The sequence below is a fragment of the Neoarius graeffei genome, chromosome 2 (assembly GCF_027579695.1).
Source record: "Neoarius graeffei isolate fNeoGra1 chromosome 2, fNeoGra1.pri, whole genome shotgun sequence".
Classification (NCBI taxonomy): Eukaryota; Metazoa; Chordata; class Actinopteri; order Siluriformes; family Ariidae; genus Neoarius; species Neoarius graeffei.
In genome coordinates, this window is record NC_083570.1 from 83,955,252 (window position 1) to 83,976,497 (window position 21,246).

The following is a 21,246-nucleotide window of genomic DNA, read 5'->3' on the forward strand; positions in this document are numbered from 1 at the left end:
TTAAAATGGCTAAGTAAAATAGACAATGAGTGGATAAAACAGTTAATACACCAATTAGTTTACACTAGGCTATTTATGAGGTCTTAGCCAGGACATACTTAATGTAAACATGTGTAGCTTACCTTTGATTATTTGGGAGGCTTTCGTTTTCCCCATGGAAAATTTCTTTGCATGGAAGAGTCTGGGAACATTCCAGCCACGCACTTGTTGAAATCATCAAAGAAAGAGAGGCTAATGTTTTTCTTAGCTATTAGCATCGCCATCTTCACCTCAGACCTAATCAGTGTTGCCAGATACTGCTGACGTTTTCCAGCCCAAAATATGTTCAAAACCCGCCAAAATGCACTTGAAACCGCCCAACTTGGGAGGGAAACCGCCCAATCTGGCAATACTGGACCTAATCATTTGTTCAGCCTTGCCTCCAGGGGACGTGAATTCATGGCGCGACTTCCTGCTGTAAACTCCTGTCAGAGGCGGGTCATGAATTCTGGACCTACCAACATTTTTATATTGTGAAAATACGGGACTTTTATATAATGTGAAAATACGGGATATTTTCGGGAAAATAAAAAAACGGGAAGACAGCGGGAAATAAGTCAAAATAAGGGATTTCCCAGGAAAAACGGGAGGGTTGACAGGTATGCTTCTGACATCAACTCCTCTCACAATTTTTGAACGAATTTTTCGAAGCTTGGCAAAAAGGCCTTGTTATATTACGGTAATACGCATATTGCGATTTAATTTCGTTTGTGAAAATTTTACCTGAGTTTTGACCCTTGATTAATTAACTTTGTCCTTTGACAATTTCACGAGGGTGTACATTCTTCTGAAATCAACTCCTCTCACAGTTTGTGGACGAATTTCACCAAACTTGGCAAAAGTCTTTGTTATATGACACAGTTATACGCATATTGAAATTTCGTTTAATTTGGGCAAATTTTACCAGAGTTATGCCCTTGATTATTAACAAACTTTTACTTTGGCAATTTCATCAAGGTGTGCTTGCTTTCTGAAATCAACTTCTCTCACAATTTTTAATTCCCTGCTGGCAGAAAGGCCCGAAGAGGGATTATGTCGTGGCAATGTCTGTCCATCCGTCCATCCCAGGAAGGGTACTCACCTTCTGAAATCAACTCTCACAATTTTTGGAGGAATTTCACAAAACTTGGCAGGATTATTTGTTATATGTCAGTAATACGCATATTACAATTTCGTTCAATTCAGTTGCATTTTACCAGAGTTATGGCATAGTTGCCGGTGGGGGATATTCCGCTCTCAGAGCACTCTTGTTACTATCCAGCAGCTTCAGCTACGCACCTTGTCGGCTATCAGCTCATGTACAACTCGATTTCATGGAATAACTGTTTATAAGCAGTGTACTCTTTACAAGTATTGTTAGGTATATATCAAAATTAACTGCAAATATACAGTATTGTACACTTGGTGTACTTTTCATCAAGTATACCTTAGTATACTTATTGTTAACTTGGATAAACTTATTGCATATTTGAATGGTTTGTGAATGACACAGTGTGCTTTTTAAAACTTATTATATATGAAGTCCCATGTTTGTGAACATGTTCTGTTCCATCTGATCAGGTGATCTTGTGTCACGGGCCATGCACCACATGCAGCGCCTGGGCTCAGTGCGGGTTGGAGTCAGTCCAGCTCGCCATGTCCGCCAGCAGCCCGTCTCTTGGTCTCCGGACGCCTTGCACACACTCTACTACTTCCTGCGCTGCCCTCAGATGGAGTCCATGGAGAATCCCAACCTGGAGCCACCCAAAATGGCCCTGAGCAAAGAGAGGTAGGTCCCAGAGCACCTCTTCCCCATCAGGCTGCACTAATTGGCACCTGATGGCCCTATTCATGTACATATGAAGTGGGAGAAACCACATAGCCTGGAGGAGATTTTAGAGGTGGTAATGATATGGTGGAGCTGTGAAGACCTCCTTAATTCCCCATTTCTATGCCTTTGTTGTGGTACTTCGCTCACTTATGTGCTTAGTAGGGTTCTGTCTGAGGTGGTTCGTTTTCACACTTGGGTGGAATGTAGGATATCATCGGTGCAGAGGAAGCTGTATCATCTCAAGTAAGGCAACATTAACACATATTTTTCAGCAGTTATAGTGCATCGTAGGCATGATTTTGGGTTAAATTTTTCTACTTTGTCTTGACAAGCATGATTAGTTTGGTGTGAGTGATTGAAACTCCGCCTACATCATGTTCTATTGGCTGATGCATGGCCACATCAGAGTGCATTCCATCAAAACTCTTTTTTTTTTCTTTTTTCTTTTTTAATCCAGACATTTTTAAACACTTGAATGGGCAAGGGAGCAAAATGAGGCATGTATTAAGGCATGTTGCCCATCAAGCAATTATTCTTATTGAATTTAAGGGCAAGGGGTGCATTATTGTTCTTGTATGTGGGCAACGTGAGCCAAGTACCCTTCTAATACTTTCTTTTCGGAATCCATCAGAAGATCCATTGAGTGTTGCGGGTTTGCTATAGGCAGTGATTGAAATTGTTTGCTTGTTTGTTTGTTTCATGTAAATGTCTGGAGCTCCTCCTACACTGTCTCATTGCCAAGAGTTTGTATTGTTACAAGTTCAGCTCTGGTAAACTTTTTCTTTACATACGACGGAGTGAAAGCAGCACGTGTTGGTGCATGTTGTCTGTCACCACATTGTACTCATTGAAATAGACACGAGGAGCATTTTTGACGCGCAACGAAAAATCCTTATGAATGCACTATAATGCTGTAAGAAAAAGAGCAGCAAGAGTAGTGAAAGCAGGTAAGCTCGACATACTGTAACCCTTTGCATAGATTCTTTGGATATGAGCATTGGGATTTTTAAAGAGGAAAAACAAGAGGATCCAGACGTTACTGTCAGATCAAGAAGGAGGCTCTATAGCAGACTGTCCCTCATCTGCTGTGTTCCTTAAGAGAAGGAGTAAAAGGTTTTCATCCCTGAACACAATGGGAGAGCTCTTCCCAAAAAAAGCCGCGATTAACCTGTCAGCAGCAGTACAGTTTAATGACTAGAGTTTACTGCTCCACATGGTGTACATTTGTGCCTAACTCTAAACCCTAAATCCTAACTCCAATTACAAAGCTTTTGCGCTAAAGCTCACGCCATTGCCAAACCTAAATCCAAACAGAATCACTAAAGCAGCCTGCACACATTCACCTTCCTCATGCTTGATTACACCAGGTGCCTGACGCCCAAGTGCTCGAGAGCGAAGTCCATCCTTTGATGGTCTTGATGATTGTTAGCATTTGCATGCTGTTTGTTAATGACCATCAGCCTCTCTAAGGCCCTGTCCACACGGCAACGGATTCAGGTGAATCCGATACAATTGTTTATCGTTTCGGCCTGGCGTCCACACGGCACCGGCGTTTTGGGTGCCCCAAAACGCAATCTTTTGAGAATGGGTTCCAGAGTGGAAAGATCTGGCAACGTTGCCGTTGCGAAGTCGTCTGGATGAGTAGAACGGATTTGTTTACGATGACGCCACAACCACATGACTGTGAGTACTTCACGCCGGGTAGAAGTGTAATGAACTCGATGCGAGTTGTCAACAAATCCTATAACTTGGTTCATGAAACGCGCTTACAAAATATTTTCACTGTGAATATTTATTGTGTAATGGTGCAAAGTGAGAGAGAGAGAGAATAGCCCTTAGGGAAGAGTCAATCCCGCCAGCAAAAATAGGGGAAAAAAGGAGCGATCTCACCTCTTCAGATGTTGGTTTAAGTCCTACAATACATTCCTCAAAAAGAGCGTAGAAGAACAAATTAATCCATCAACGTGTAGCATTCAATTTATTCCGGACCATTAAAGACGCCGCCTTCCGCGTAGAATCATACGTCATCCCCGCCGCCATATTGGATGGGTCAAAGCGGAGAATAAAGATGCCTCATTCATGTGCTGCGTTTAACTGTACCAACAGGTTTACCATCCAAACGAGATCACATGGGATTACCTTTCACAGGTGAGACTGGAAAAATACTTTTCATTGTATTTGGTCATTATAATGTAATTTTACGAACAGATTTTTCTGACTTTGTGGCTAATATGAAGTCTCGCGCATAATAGTTTATGCGCATGCGTCCTTACTTCTTCTATTGTTCTGGTGTCTCCGAAGGGACCGTCTTACAGCGCCCCTAGAGGTGTGGCATGTGTATTGCATTGTTTTCAGCAAGCGTTGCGTTGCCATATGGACCTGATATTTTACTGATCGTTGCCCATGTGGACGCGATATTTTTTTTAATAACATCTCGTTGCCGTTGTCGTGTGGATGTAGCCTAAATGTTTTGATAGCATACACACACATATATGTCTGATAATTGGGCTCAGGCCAGAGTGTAACATGTGTTAGCCACAGCTGGCCTTGGTGCTGCGCAGCAACCACAATCTAAACAACAAACTCGAGTGGAAAATAACAAAGGTGCAACAGCAGCCCACTTCAAAGAGCTCAACATCTTCATGATAACACCACCATCACCAGAAGAGATTTACAGCAAAGCTGCCGAGAGTGTGTGTGTGTGTGGTAGTAGAATGAAAAGCAGGCAGTTCCTCTGCCCTGGCATTGCCTCAACTCAAGGCCTGGCTCCTTATTCTAGATTCCCCTGTGTGCTCCTAGTGCTATTAAAAAAGTTATTAAAGCTTTGTTTGAAACTCAACCCAGTCTCTCTTTCTGGCACACTGTGTGGTCCTGACACAGCTCAGTAATTGTAACGGCACTGTTCAGGGTCTTCCTGTCATAGGCTGAGGTTACTGTGACACACGGATGTTTTACAACAGCCCAAGGCAACGTGCATGTCTGTTATCAAGAGGATGGAGAGCGAGACAGAAAAAAGAAAAGGCCAGGCAGAGAGGGGTCAGAGGGGTGAAGAGGAGCTCTTAGTGAACGAGAGGCTGAAAGTAACAGATGACACACTGACCCTCTGTCTGCCTGTAGACATACAGCTCACACATGCTGCCTGCTTACTGGCAAAAGAGATATTGATCGATTCGAACAAAAATTGTCAACCCATCATAAATGCATATGCATATATCGGATAATAAAACGTAGTGCAACTTATAAGACTGAACAAACAGTATGGGCCGATTCACACTGAAAGCATTTCTCAAGCATTGTAAATGAATCTCATACCTGTGAAACCAGTGTTTCAGTTTACATCAGCATCATGAGACTGTGACTCATGTGAGTGAAGTGTAAACTACAGGGTTAGTCAAAATTATGTTAACACTTAAATGGTAGAAACCATTTATTCACAAAACATACATCATATGTGCAAGATGATTTACAGGACGTTCTCAACCTGTTCGCCATCGCGTTCAACACACAAAATCCAGCGAGCAACAGTACCATTTAATCTGTCACCCATGGCGTACGTCTATCTGCAGGAGAAAAATAATCCATTAGTGTGAACATAATTTTGACTAACCCTGTATATAAACATCCATTCAAATCCCACACTCCTACTCCTTTCTACACAATCCCAATTCCAAAAAAAGTTGAGATGTTGTGTAAACTGTAAATAAAAACAAAATGCGATAATTTGCAAATCACGGAAACCCGATATTTCATTGAAAATAGTACAAAGACAGCATATCAAATATTGAAAGTAAGAAATGTTATTATTTTTTGAAAAATATATGCTCATTTGGAATTTGATGTCAGCAACATGTTTCAGAAAAGTTGGGACAGGGGCATGTTTACCACTGTGCTGCATCACCTTTACTCAGTGGCGGCTCCTGAATTTTTTTTCAGGGGGGGCAATTTTCCCCCGTTATGTCTACACGGACCGTAAATGTCCACAGGACTGAAGTAAATTGACCTAGGTAGCAAATCAATTGGCCGAACTTGTTTTTGCCTGGTAAATTCAGATATCAATATAGACAATATCTCTTCTCTCCACTAGGTGGCAACACTAAACAAGTTAAAGGTGGCAAACTAAGGTAGCCTAGTAAACTAGACCCACCCGCCTAGCAGCCAAAAATATTTTTGCCTACGAGTGGCAAATATTCACATTTAGTCTGGCTTGCCAGGCTAAAACTAAGGAAGATTCATTGTGAAGCCTTCAAAGCAAAACATTTGGCATCACAATCAATTAATATTACATTACTCATTTATTTTCTCATATTATTCCAGTATTCTATAATAAGTAGACACAAATTCTTAATTAGAAACATATTCTAATTTCTTCAGTTCTAAAGAATGCAATTAAAGTGGCAGGATATAAATCCAAAACAAGTGTTTATTTAAGTTTTGAAAAAGATGAAGAAAAGCATAACCATCAAACAAACATGTGCAGCTTAATTATGTGTTTTTTATATGGAATTGCACCATTTTAACAACAAATAATTCTAAATAAATTCTGCAGTTTTTTTCCCCCAAGAATTCCTCCAGAAAGCCATGCCTTAAAAGGAAATTTAAAGTATTACAAGCATGTCAATGAACACAAAAGGCTTTAGTTATTTAGCTATATACACACAAGGTTACACAAGGTTTTGTAGTCAGTGCAACTTGGCTTAACAAGTTGGAAAAAAGGTGCTGCTGGCTCCAATGAACACATATACTGTACAATATATAAAAACTGAAAATATGCTTAATTTACACCAAGTCAGAGAGAACTTGAGGCTACTGAAATATTCCAAGCATGGCAATGTTAAACTGCCATTGGTAAAACACACACACACACACACACACACACACAAAAACAACTTTTGCCTAGTAAATTCAAATATCAGATATCACTGTACCGTCTGCTGTGCTACTTCCAGGGTGGAAGAGAACGCAAGGGTAGCAAAAAAGAGCATTGATTACATCACAGCCAGCTAGCCAAGTTTTCCGGTGGTACCAGTTCTTGTTAAAACCTCTTGAGTAGGTCTTCTCCCCCTTCGTAGACACTTGCTTGATGTTTAAATTCGGTCTAGGAGGTCCTCGCTGTTTGATTGCCGTTCTCTCCTCATTGGTACGACGACTAAAGGGAACTTCTTTCAGAGACGCTATCATATTGTTGCACTCAACACTCGCCACCATCTTCATAGAATGTTCACACATTTCCCGCGCAAGTTGCGTTTTCCAGCCCAAAATTATGTTCAAAACCCGCCAAAATGCACTTAAAACCAATTTGGCAACACTTGCGCGGCGCAACAGGCGTATGATGTAAGCACGCTGCTTGTGCGAGCACATAAAACCTAATAGAAAATGTATTGGGAGCATGATTTTCGAAAAAAAACGTACGTACCATTAGTGTCAATGGGAGATTTTGGGGCAAATCTGAACCTGACAGAAATCGCCCCAAAAGGGCGTGGCTACACCAGGCGCGACCTTAGCCTGATTGGACAATGACATTACTGTTGGTAGTAGGAGTAGATAAAAAAAAAAAATCTCCCTCCCTGTTTGGGAGTGCGTCGCCCAAATCGCCCCTATTAACGAGCCGCCAGTGCCTTTACTTCTAACAACCACTGTAAAGGTTTGGGAACGGAGGAGACCAATTGCTGTAGTTCTGAAAGAGAAATATTGTCCCATTCTTGCCTGATGTACAATTTCGTTTGTTCAATAGATCGGGGTCTCCTTTGCCGTATTTTGCGCTTCATAATGCACCAAATGTTTTAAATAGGAGACAGGTCTGGACTGCAGGCAGGCCAGTTTAGCACCTGGACTCTTTTACTACAGAGCCATGCAGTTTTAAAGGAGAACTGAAGTCAAATTTTTTTATTATCAAAATTCTATTTATCTAATTTTATTAAATATCGGAAAGCATTTTTGATAGCTATTTTGTCACTGCTATAGCAAGTTATGAGTGTTTGAAATATGCTATGTAATATATCGGTCCATATGTCAAAGCAATGGCCATAAATGAGATTCGCTGAGACCTGTGCGAGACATTGTAGGATGGAAGTAAAACGTACAGCGGAAATCAAAGTGACCAACATCTGCCAACATTGTGAAAAGACGTGGGTGCCCTCTTTCGAATGCTGACGTAATCAAGCCGGAAGTTTTGTTTGTTTTGAGAGCAGTCAGGAAAGTTTGAAAAAAGTAGGCAGTAATCATCATTTAAACTCGTTTTTGTGCAATATTTCATTTGGAAAACAGTTTTCAAAATGACGGCACTGACACCTGGCTGACGCTTCACGTTTTGAAGTTTTGCACAAGTCTCGTGTGGATAAGTGATGCCTGCCGTGGACCAAACAAACTAAATTCAACATGGCTAAAAACCGACTAGGCCGATAAGTATAATATTTACAGTAATTGCAATTAGTTGCCAATACGAGTCACGGTATAAGGTTACTAAAACTTAAAGCATAATTGAATAACATGTTAATTAAGAAATAAAGCAAGTTTAAAAATGACTTCAGTTCTCCTTTAATATGTGCAGAAAGCAGTTTGGCTATGAGTGCGTTTACATGCACATAGAGAAAATCGAATTTCTGCCGTTGCTCGACTGAAATCGAAGTTCTAAATGCCATGGAAACACCTTAGCTCGGCTGAAATTGAACCGAACTTGATTTCTCGTAATCGAGCTACGCGACCTAGATTATGCGATTGTAGCCGAGCTACTTAGTGCATGTATACCCTATCGAGCTACGTAGTCGAGCTACTTACTTCAGCACTGCCCCTTCCGGAAGTGACGAGTGACGAGACCACAAGCGGGAAACACAACAGCCTCGGTCGGCATGACAACAGTAGTAGCGAGCAGCAGAAGAGGTCAGGAGGAACAAACGAAGAAGAGAAAATGGCGAGCAGAAACGTGCACTTCTGGAGCAATGAGGAGACAGAGTTCATGCTCATTCAGCTTAAGGAGTTGAATATATTAAAATTCATGGACGGGAGAAAAACGCGCAATGGAGAACACGGAACTGATAACTTTGTTTACACTCTTGAATAGCTCTTCTTCATGACGACAACCGGAAGTGTACCAACACGATGGGGCGTGTAGCGCCACCTGTGGCTCGGGTGCACAATGTACCTCATACAATAGCTCGATTTCCTTGTGTGCATGTAGGATTGGATTTCTCTGGCACCCCTGCTGGGACCCTTTGCTCGATTACCGACAGCAGCTCGATTTGGATGTGCATGTAAACGTACTGATTGTCTTGCTGAAAGAAGGAAGGCCTTCCCTGAAAAAGATTTTGTCTGGATGGTGGCATATTGCTCTGAAACATGTATATATCATTCAGCATTAATGATTTATGATTATCCTATTTTCAATGAAATATAGGGTTTCCATGATTTGCAAATCTTCACATTCTGTTTTTATTCATGTTTTTCACAGTGTCCCACCATTTCTGGAATTGGGGTTGTATGTTGGGAGCTTTATGTAAACCCATAATGAACAATCCAGCACTATTCAAGTTGTCCAGCTTGTTGATCAAGTCAGTACAGTAGTGGTTTCTTTACTGCTCTAATTTTTAATGTTATGTTTTAAAGTAAATTGTATTGTAATTAGCAGAGAAATAGACTGAAACTCTGATACTTAGTCTTAATATCTGGCTAATTAATAATGAGCCAGCGAATATCTTTAGTCTCAGCTCAGACTTAACAGATAGTCCGAATGGAACCACTGCTGCCTTTTTTCCTCCATGTTGTGGATACATGTCATGTTGACTCAGTTTTCTTCCTTTCAGTCACGTAGCTCATTCAGGATCATCTTAAGCTCGTCATTAACTGAAAGAGACTAATGAAAAAAAAAAAGATTTATTCATCTTCAGAAATTACTTTGGATCCAGAGCCAGTTCCCAGAACACTGGGTGTGGAGATAGAACACACCCTGGATTGGGCGCACACTCACATTTACACCTAGGCCAATTGAATGTAGCCAGTGCACCTACCAGTGTGTTTTTAGGAGGTTGGAGGAAACCAGAGCCCGGAGTAAAGCCATGCAGACATGGGAGAACATGTGAAACTCTACACAGGCAGTAAGCCGAGCTCAGTATCAAACCAGGGACCCTGGAGCTATGAGGTGGCAGCATTACCCAATCCTAAAGGGCAGTTTAAGTGAGATGCATGAAAAACATTATTTAGAAGACAAATCAGTGTTGACTAGAGAAATACAGTGTACTGAATACGCTCATGGCGTTTGTGTATGGGAGACACCCATATGCAACTCTGAACAAACAGTAACAGAAAGCTTAAAGCAAATACGCAGAACCATGGCCTCACTTTCATTTATAAATGCCTTGAGACCTCAGGAACGGCACAGGAATAGTTTTAAGCGTTAACTATAAATCTGATATAGTAATTTTTACGATTAAAGTGATTTATATAGGTAGCGGTCTGAATGAATTACCTTGATGTCTGTAATGTCACAGCAGGAAGTCTATCGGTCTCATCGCCATTTCCGCTATACTAAAACACAGAGCTGACTGCAACTCCGATCCTCCATTTTGAGCTAATTTATCGCCATGCCACGTAGATGTGTTGCTGGCTGATACAGTAACACGACAGAAGGTGGATTTACGTTACATTCATGGCCCAAGAATGTTCAAACTGCAAAGATTTGGACGCGTTTTGCGAGAAGTTCACGGGCACATTGAGCGCCTACGAAGTGGTCTCTCCTCTGCTCTGCACATTTTACTGAGGACTCCTACGAGACCTCTGATCTGTTGAGGAGCGTTGGCTATAAGCCCATACTGAAAGAGGGTGCAGTACCAACAAGTAAATAAAACTACAAGAAAAGGAAAGTATTTATTTATTTATTTTAAAAGGAAAGTAAGTTCAGTTGCGCCAGTTCCCCCAGAGCGTGAGGGTTGTTGGTAAAACCCAGGACGGAACGGGACATGACATATTATCACTCGGGCAGTGACCTCCCCGTGGTTGTTGCTAAAACCGGTGACGTCCCATCCCAGGTTTTAGTAATTGCCTGAGCTGAGCAGTAATGGCGGAGTACTCCGTTTGGGGAAAATGGAGAATGAGTGGAGCAGCCGTCTGATTTCTCCGCTGGATATTGCTGCCATCTTGCCCTTACGTGGAACAAGCGAATGAACGGAGAACTGAACGAACAACTGAAAGTCAGATTGTTTCAAAAACAATCGGCCACAAGGTCGGCCTTCAAGAAGCGAGAACACAGATGGGTAAGCTGCGACCCTCATTTGGATACAAAACAACAAAAACAACAACACTCCTTGTTTACCTGCATTTATGGCCCTTTTCCACTACCCTTTTTCAGCTCACTTCAGCTCACTTCAGCCCGACACGGCTCGCGTTTCGACTACCTCAGAGCAGCACGACTCAACTCGCTTCAGCCTTACTCAGCACCCAAAACTCGCACGGTTTTGGAGTGGGGCTGAAGCGAGCCAAACCGAGCCGAGTGGGGCTAGGGGCGTGAGGAGGCACTCCCCTGTGCACTGATTGGTGAGGAGGAGTGTCCTCACATGCCCTCACACACCCCGCGAGCACGCTGGGATCTGTAAACACCGTAAACCCGGAAGAAGAAGAATTACGAATTACGAGAATTTCTGAACCCTTATGCGCCTCGCCTCATCTATACGCTCTTGCCAGTATCTGTTGGCGTTGTCGGTGACAACAAGCCACAGCACCAAGACCAGCAACACTAACGACTCCATGTCCTCCATGTTTGTTGTTTACTATCCGGGTCGTGAGACTACCGCTTAAAAGGTCACTGATGTCACTGTTTGCGCCGCCTAACGACATCACGTGACGTCCACCCACTTTCGCTAACTCCACCCAATGTGTCCACCCACTTCCAGCCAGCACGGTTCAGCGCGGTTGTAGTCGAAATGCAACTCCAACAGCCCCACTCAGCTCGACTCAGCCCAACTCAGCACCGCATGGCTCAACCCAACTCAGCCGCGTTGGTAGTGGAAAAGCGGCAATAGCGGCAATAGATTAATACATGTAACTTGTATTGTGTGTTTAAGTTAATTTTGTATTAATGTATTGTGTGTTTAAGTTAATAAGATTATTTAATTTGCTTCAGAATGTGATTGTCTCAGTTCATCTGATTATTTAATTCGCCTTTTACATTTTATCAGTGAAAACGCATGCATGTACATGTATGTTGCATAAGTTATAACACCTATCCTGTTTTAATGAGAGTCAACCCACAATCAATGAAGTCAAATCAGTCTTAGTTGAGCAAGTCGGTAACGGTATTTCTTACTCATCTCAATATCTCTAGCCGCTTTATCCTGTTCTACAGGGTCGCAGGCAAGCTGGAGCCTATCCCAGCTGACTATGGGCGAAAGGCGGGGTACACCCTGGACAAGTCGCCAGGTCATTACAGGGCTGACACATAAACACAGACAACCATTCACACTCACATTCACACCTACGGTCAATTTAGAGTCACCAGTTAACCTAACCTGCATGTCTTTGGACTGTGGGGGAAACCGGAGCACCCGGAGGAAACCCACGCGGACACGGGGAGAACATGCAAACTCCACACAGAAAGGCCCTCGCCGGCCACGGGGCTCGAACCCGGACCTTCTTGCTGTGAGGCAACAGCGCTAACCACTACACCACCGTGCCGCCCGGTATTTCTTACTTTCACCATAAGTTTTTATTTATATGACTTTGGTCTATAGCTGTCAAAGGCCTCGGCCTTAAAACCGGTTACCACTGTGACGTCACCCACTCAGGGCTGGCTGGCTCAGCGGGGCAGCTCGAACGCCAACTTTGCGGTCGATTTTAACTCTCAAAAATATGTTTTTTAATTCCCATTTATGCAGCATACAAGAGTCAAGGATGGAGATACTATCCACTCAGAAATGTATTTAAAAATAAAGGTTCTGCATATCTCCTTTAAGCTGTAACAGAGAAGCGCACCTCATGCTTTAGGAACGTCTGAGAGAATAAACCCAAAGAAGCCTTGTCAGCATTGACGGCTCTGGCTGAAATACATTTTTTGGTCTGAGCTGTTTGTGTCTAGCCTTAACTTTAAGCAAATAATCTAAGCTCCTCGTTCTGTAGAAAAATAACGGAAGGATTAATCGTCACGTTTTGCCAAACCACATGAAATTTAAGAACTTAAGGGGAAAAAGGTTGAGGCACAGGATCCTGAGTTTTCGGCTCGAAACGTATGACTCAAAGCTGTTATAGCAGGTTCTAAACATCCAGCGAACATACAGAGCATGTGTGGCTCAGGTCTAATCACAATCACACATCTGAAGTGTGACCTGCTCCCAACAAGAGCCCCATTACCCATCCATTGTGTGAGTGCAGGAGAGGCTAATTAGCATGGAGCGCTCTCCGGTTTCAGAGCCCTATGCTCGACCAGGCTTTGATGTGGCCCATGGAACCAACTCGGATTTCAGGGCGTTGAACTTTAGCTCCAGAATCAGATGCGAGGGTCGTGGTTGAGGTGTGACCCAGGGGCCGAGTGAGTGAGAACACCAGGGGCTCACACATGCCAACCATGTATAGCAATGTAGCCCTGTGGCAAGTGAACAAAGCAAAGGTTAGAAGTGTTTGGAAGGGTTCGAGTTTCACACTGCTTGAGTTTCATTCAGATAGGAGCAGGTCACAAGAGTGGACCATTCATCAAAAGTGTGTGTGTGTGAGAGAGAGAGAGTATGTGTTAGTGAGGGTGCGAGAAGGACAAACGTTTTAACATAGTAGGTTTATTACACCAAAGCTAACTCTAGATGAGCTGTTTCCAAGCCTGAGAGCGTTTGAAGGATCAATAATTGCATTTAGAGATGGAAAGTGGAAGCCCTGTGGTCCTTTCAGCTAATGTGATCGTTCCAGTAGTGCCTGTCGCTGGTTTCAATCTTATACTCTTACACACAGACACGCACACAATCAAGCCATTGTACTCTTTTCCAGATGATGTGGTCAAATTTAGAGATACATTTAAAACACATACAAGCCATTAACAGTGGCACGCACTGTATCTTCAGCACACACACTCACATTTTTGTGATGTACTGCATTAGAGAGAATTCAGCAGTGAACTGTGCAGAACATTTACAGGATATGTTCACTTACATATACTATATTGCCAAAAGTATTCGCTCACCTGCCTTGACTCACATATGAGCTTAAGTGACATCCCATTCCTAATCCATAGGGTTCAATATGACGTCGGTCCACCCTTTGCAGCTAGAACAGCTTCAACTCTTCTGGGAAGGCTGTCCACAAGGTTTAGGAGTGTGTTTATGGGAATTTTTGACCATTCTTCCAGAAGTGCATTTGTGAGGTCACACACTCAGTGCGTTTACATGCACATCCAAATCGAGCTGCTGTCGGTAATCGAGCTGAGGGTCCCAGCAGGGGTGCCAGAGAAATCCAATCCTACATGCACACAAGGAAATCGAGCTATTGTGTGAGGTGCATTGTGCACCCGAGCCACAGGTGGCGCTACACACCCCATCGTGTTGGTACACTTCCGGTTGTCGTCATGAAGAGCTATTCAAGAGCAGCGTTGCCAGATACTGCTGACGTTTTCCAGCCCAAAATATGTTCAAAACCCGCCAAAATGCACTTAAAACCGCCCAATCTGGCAACACTGTGAGTATAAACAAAGCTATCAGTTACGTGTTCACAAGAAGAGTGTTTGTAGTTTGTATGTACGAACAGAAGTGTTCCTAATAAAATGGCCACTAAGTTGAAGTTGATCTGTAATGGTGAACATATTAACTGTTACAGTGATGATACACGGGGCAACTTTTTGGGCAATGTTGCCGAGCAATGTTGCTGGCAACGGGCAACTAGGTGAGACACAGGGCAACTTTTCAGGGCAACTAACAATGGGCAACAACAGTTAGCAACGACAGTTTACAGTTAGCTAAAAAAAATCGATGTCTTAATTTTTGCTGTGACCATTTAATCAAGCTGTCTGTTGTTTTTTAGAGCTTTGGTGAGGTAAAGTCCTCCATATAGAATATTAAAATAACAACTTGCCGGCGTAAAAACAGATGAGGAGTCTCTCCATCTCTTCACTCCACTGACACTGAGCGGCCGCCATATTTGTTTGAAATTTCTGATCCGAACCTCACCGGAGGTCACATGACTCGATACTCGCATTCTGATTGGCTTATCTCAAAAAGTTGCCAGAGATTATCAAAACCATTCATAAAGAAACAATGTTGCCCAATCTCAGTAGAAAAGAGTCAAAACGCAATTGCCCGGCAACATTGCCCAAAAAGTTGCCCCGTGTATCATCACCATTAACCTGCTAATAACTTACCAACTAATTGGAAATGGGTGCGTACATGCCCAGACACAAGTGTTCCTAATAAAGTGGTGGCTAAGGTGAAGTGTCATGCCGACCGAGGCTGTTTTTTTTTTTTTTTTTTTCCGACCGAGGCTGTCGTGTTTCCCGCTTGTGGTCTCGTCACTCGTCACTTCCGGAAGGGGCAGTGCTGAAGTAAGCAGCTCGATTACGTATCTCGATAGGGTTTACATGCACTAAGTAGCTCGGCAAAAATCGCATAATCTAGGTCGTGTAGCTCGATTGCGAGGAATCAAGTTCGGTTCAATTTCAGCCGCTAAGGTGTTTCCATGCCATTTAGAACTTCGATTTCAGTCGAGCAACGGCAGAAATTCGGTTTTCTCTATGTGCATGTAAACGCACACACTGATGTTGGACGAGAAGGCCTGGCTCTCAGTCTCCGCTCTAATTCATCCCAAAGGTGTTCTGTCGGGTTGAGGTCAGGACTCTGTACAGGCCAGTCAAGTTCATCCACACCAGACTCTGTCATCCATGTCTTTATGGACCTTGCTTTGTGCACTGGTGCACAGCCATGTTGGAAGAGGAAGGGGCAGCTCCAAACTGTACAAACAGTCTGCATGCCGAGGTGCTTGATTTTATACAAATGTGGCCATGGAAGTGATTGGAACACCTGATTCCGATAATTTGGATGGGTGAGCAAATACTTTTGGCAATATAGTGTAGTTCGAGTCCGAGTCCGACCAAGTCTGCTGTTAATTCCAGCAGATTACAACACTCTTAGAGAAAACGTTAAATCTAGCACTTCAGATGGTTCTAGTTTCAGTATGACCCCTTGGAGTAAGACTTGATGTTTGTTTTTTGTAGAACACTATCACAGAGGATTTCCTGATCACAGAACATTTACACTAAGTTCACACTGCAAGGCTTAATGCTCAATTCCGATTTTTTTGTGAAATCCGATTTTTTTGTGAAATCGTTCACATTAACAAATATATGCGACTTGTATGTGATCCTCAGTATGAACGAAAAGCGACCTAAAAGTGTTCCGCATGCGCATTGCAGGATACGACGACGTCACACGCAGTGAGCATGGCCAGTGTTTACGGAAGTAACCTAAAGTTTCCTGTGTATGACAGTAGCCAGCATGGAGTACCTGGCGATGATGCAGTTGTTGTTGCGACGGAGCCAGAACATGCACAATAGCCTGATGTTAAGGAGGAGGTTGAGAAGGAAGAGGGCAAGGGTTTTGGCTCAGGCGTTCTGCGGGGTAGTGACTGCAACCTCCGTTCAAAGGAACATCAAAGCCATGTTGTTATAACTTTTTTTGAGAGACCCGCCACCTACTTCAGCGCAGAATAGTGACGTTTGTGGCTTGTTGATGACGTGTAAGTCGGATGAATGCGACCTGGCGGTTCAGACTGAAGTCGCATATGAAAAGATCGGATAGGAATCGGAATTAGGACCACATATCCAAACGGCCTGGGTCGGATTTGAAAAAATCGGATCTGTGTCGTTCATATTGTCAATAAAAGATCGGATACAGGTCACATATGGGCGAAAAAATCGGATTTGAGTCACTTCAGCCTGCAGTGTGAACGTAGTGTTATATTGTAGTGTAGGGTTGGGCAATATGGCAAACATATTATAGCATGATCCACCATAATCAGGATGAATCAGCTACTGAAGATGATAAAATGTTTTTTTCTATCCACATTCACCGGATATGAGCAATCACACGCTCTGATTGGCTACTCTACTACTAGGCTATCAGCTCATATACCGTGAGTAGAGAAAAACAAAATGGCGGAGCGTGTTGCTGAACCAACCGAGGACGAAATAAAAGCTACTCGAAAACAAAACCCCCCCAAAATACAAAAAAAAGCAACAAAATATGGAATGAATATCTGATGGTAAGAACGTATCATTTTTTTTATTTTTCAAGAATTATTATTATAGCATTTTTCACAAATTGCTCCTGTCATTTCGTCAGTTTGTTTACATTCTTCATCTTTAAGCATTAAAATTTGTTGAATATTTTTTAGACTGGTTCAAAAGCTCAAAGAAGTTTGAAAATTACACAACTGAAATGCGGCGGCACGGTGGTGTAGTGGTTAGCGCTGTCGCCTCACAGCAAGAAGGTCCTGGGTTCGAGCCCCGGGGCCGGCGAGGGCCTTTCTGTGTGGAGTTTGCATGTTCTCCCCGTGTCCGCGTGGGTTTCCTCCGGGTGCTCCGGTTTCCCCCACAGTCCAAAGACATGCAGGTTAGGTTAACTGGTGACTCTAAATTGAGCGTAGGTGTGAATGTGAGTGTGAATGATTGTCTGTGTCTATGTGTCAGCCCTGTGATGACCTGGCGACTTGTCCAGGGTGTACCCCGCCTTTCGCCCGTAGTCAGCTGGGATAGGCTCCAGCTTGCCTGCGACCCTGTAGAACAGGATAAAGCGGCTAGAGATGATGAGAGATGAGAGACAACTGAAATGTCCAAGGAAGAATTAAATAAATGTCTAAAGCTATTCTATACCTCGGCACGACAGCAGGATGGCACTTTCTACAAAAAAAAACAACAACACTAAAGTCAATTCATGCAGCCATCGATAGGTTTTTAAGAAGTCCGCCTAAGCGGAAATTATTTTGTCGGATGTTTTGTATAAAGTTTTTATTTATCGAATTTGCAAAAAATAATTTTATAAAATGCTCTGTTTCTCAAAATCCAGTGAATGTGGATAGAATAAAACAGTTATTCCACTCAATCTCATCGTACATGGATGATAGACAACTCGGCGCTAAACGCTTTGTCGGCTGTCAGCTCATGTATGACTCGATTTCGTGGAATAACTGTTAAATATAACCTTTACAAAGAATCAATTATTTAACAGAGCAAAGAGGAGAAATAGAACATTTGGTACAAACATGTATGAATCATATAAGTTTATCATAGTGCGATTTATTAAAATATCAACATTATATCATCACATTGTCCAGCCCTGCATTATACATAAATGTTTTAAGGTATGTGTTTCGGAGACGTGACCATTGAAGGTCTGCATTTGTTTGAATTTTAAATTTAGAAACTCGGCCCCAAATTAAAACCCAGCTGAGGACTAATGCTGCCTGGTAGTACTCGTAATTTCCACTCAGAAAGTTGGAAATGTTTATGCAGGCTATATTCCTATTGACTTTTCCAATCTATCAGAGCAAACAGGAAGCTACTTTATATTCCCCATTTCTCCATGTTTTCTTTTTTTCTTTTTGGATACATGCTTCTTAAACTGTCTTGATTCCCAGAACAAACACTTGTCTTTTTTGGCCCAATCAGCATTTTTTTTTTTTTCAGTATCGAAATATAGCTTTCATGTGTCTTTGCGTGTTATTTTTCTCCTCTGTTGTTGTTGATGAGCCTCATCTCCCTTGCACATGCTTACTTTCCTTAATGAGCACCTCGTTCCACTCTGTGTGCTTCATTTGCATATGTCTTATTAGACTGACAGACTCTTGGTGGGCTGCCAGGGTTTTACCGTGTCCCTGTTGTCACGCCTTCTCCCTCAGAGCAAAGCAGCGTTGCATTCTTTTCTTTTTTTTAAATATACAGTAATATGCAAAACTCTTAGGCCCTCTATTTTTGTTCCATACAAACTTTGTTATAGATTTCTATTTTATGACTTCTACATTATCGAGTCAGTACAAAAACGCTTTAGGAGTTCCAGATGTTCGTTTTCCAGCACAGAATTAAATGTTACAGAAAAAAAAAAGTTTGCAGCGTATTACATAAGAGAGCACTTTTCAGATTAAAAAAAGAAAACATAAGGAAGGCTACTGGGTTTTGGTGCAAAATGAAGAAGCAAGTGTGACAAAGTGTCCAGAAGAACCGTGGCTGGTTCTGTAAGATCTCATCTCATTATCTCTAGCCGCTTTATCCTGTTCTACAGGGTCGCAGGCAAGCTGGAGCCTATCCCAGCTGACTACGGGCGAAAGGCGGGGTACACCCTGGACAAGTCGCCAGGTCATCACAGGGCTGACACATAGACACAGACAACCATTCACACTCACATTCACACCTACGGTCAATTTAGGCCAAGTTTACATTAGACCGTATCTGTCTCATTTTCTTCGCGGATGCACTGTCCGTTTACATTAAACCGCCTGGAAACGCCGGGAAACGGGAATCCGCCAGGGTCCACGTATTCAATCCAGATCGTGTCAGCTCCGGTGCTGTGTAAACATTGAGATACGCGGATACGCTGTGCTGAGCTCTAGCTGGCGTCTCATTGGACAACGTCACTGTGACATCCACCTTCCTGATTCACTGGCGTTGGTCATGTGACGCGACTGCTGAAAAACGGCGCGGACTTCCGCCTTGTATCACCTTTCATTAAAGAGTATAAAAGTATGAAAATACTGCAAATACTGATGCAAATACTGCCCATTGTGTAGTTATGATTGTCTTTAGGCTTGCCATCCTTCCACTTGCAAGTGGTAAGTGATCTGCGCTGGGATCACACACACAGCGGCTCAGTCCCGAATCACAGCTTGTGCACTTCACTCGCGCGCTCTGTGAGCTGCGCAGGGCCGGAGTGTGCACCCTCCAGAGGGCACTCGCTGTTCAGGGCGGAGTGATTTGGAGCGCAGGATGCCTGCGGAGCCGAGCGTATCCGTGTATTGGTGTTGCTGTGTGCACGCGAATCGTTTTAAAAACGTTAATCTGATGATCCGCTGATACGGTCTAATGTAAACATGGGCTTAGAGTCACCAGTTAACCTAACCTACATGTCTTTGGACTGTGGGGGAAACCGGAGCACCCGGAGGAAACCCACGCGGACACGGGGAGAACATGCAAACTCCACACAGAAAGGCCTTCGCCGGCCACGGGGCTCGAACCCGGACCTTCTTGCTGTGAGGCAACAGCGCTAACCACTACACCACCGTGCCGCCCGGTTCTGTAAGATGCTCAATAAAACCTACAGCTCATTTCCTTATAAAACTGCACTCATTGTACCTGAGATTACGATTTTTTTTAAGCAAAGGGTCGTCTCACACCAAATATTGACTTTGTTTCATTTGTTATGGCTTACTGCTGTTTACAGTATTTTTTTTAATGCTGAAATATTTAATTTCATTCTTTTTAAGCCATTTTTGGTCTGCATCATTTTTTACATGTGCCTAAGACTTTTGCACAGTACTGGATCTTTTTATTTTTATTTTTTAATGATTTGTGTTAGGATGAGAGAAGAGTGACATTGATCATATATCACTGCTGTTGCTTCAGATCCAGCACTAATCTAACACACCTGATCCTGCTTTCAGTAGCAGTGGAGTATGAGATCTCTGCAGGATGCCAGATGTGTAGCAGCAGGTTTTGATCCAGATCTTTACTGTGGGACAAAGCTCTGGTGATAAGGGATTCAACACTGAGATGGATAAAACATTACAAGGAAATACTTCACTCAACATGCTATAACAGTGAGGAATAATACGGCAAATAAGGCTCAGTTAGCACACATTTGCTTCCACCATGAGCATTTTGGATTAAAAAGAGATCTTTTTTACAGCAGTGGGTAAATCATAAATTCATTAGCTAGCCCACTGGCCAAGCAAAAGCTCCAATGTGCTGCCCAGTCCCATGTTTTGGTTGCCCAGAATTCTACCTGACTGCCTAAAAACTCATAGCTAAAATGATGTAATAACAAATGGCGAGTTAGTTAGCTAGTGACGTGATTGAATACAGACTAAAGGAAACAAATAAGTAAATCATGCAAATGAGCACACTGGTTTTGTACCTTCACTAAAAATCATTGGCTGTCACTCAATCAACTTTAACTATAAGTTGAGGTGTTCTGAAAAAGTTAGTGTTTAAAGGCCAATTTATGCTGACAACGCAGTCCTCGCAGACAGTGTCGCAGATAGTGTCTGCGTAGCCCCCCCACCTTCGCAGACGCTCTGCGCGCACCTCCCCAAAATTGTGACCACCGCAGAAGCCTCGCAGACAGCGTTGCAGACAAGAGGGCTCTGATTGGTCCACTCTACATCCGCTGTACACGCACTTCCGCTTCCCTACTTCCCCGGTTTGGTTTGTTTTCACGACCGCCATTTTTAAAAAC

The 21,246-nt window shown here is 42.9% G+C and overlaps 1 protein-coding gene across 1 annotated transcript in view; it reads left to right on the forward strand.

The window, feature by feature from the left end:
* abtb2b (ankyrin repeat and BTB (POZ) domain containing 2b) overlaps positions 1–21,246 on the forward strand; it is a 125,085-nt gene that overhangs the window by 73,060 nt on the left and 30,779 nt on the right. The window contains exon 3 of the mRNA XM_060915090.1: positions 1,600–1,807. Coding sequence (XP_060771073.1) covers positions 1,600–1,807 — 208 coding nt within the window. The remainder of the gene's footprint in view (positions 1–1,599; positions 1,808–21,246) is intronic.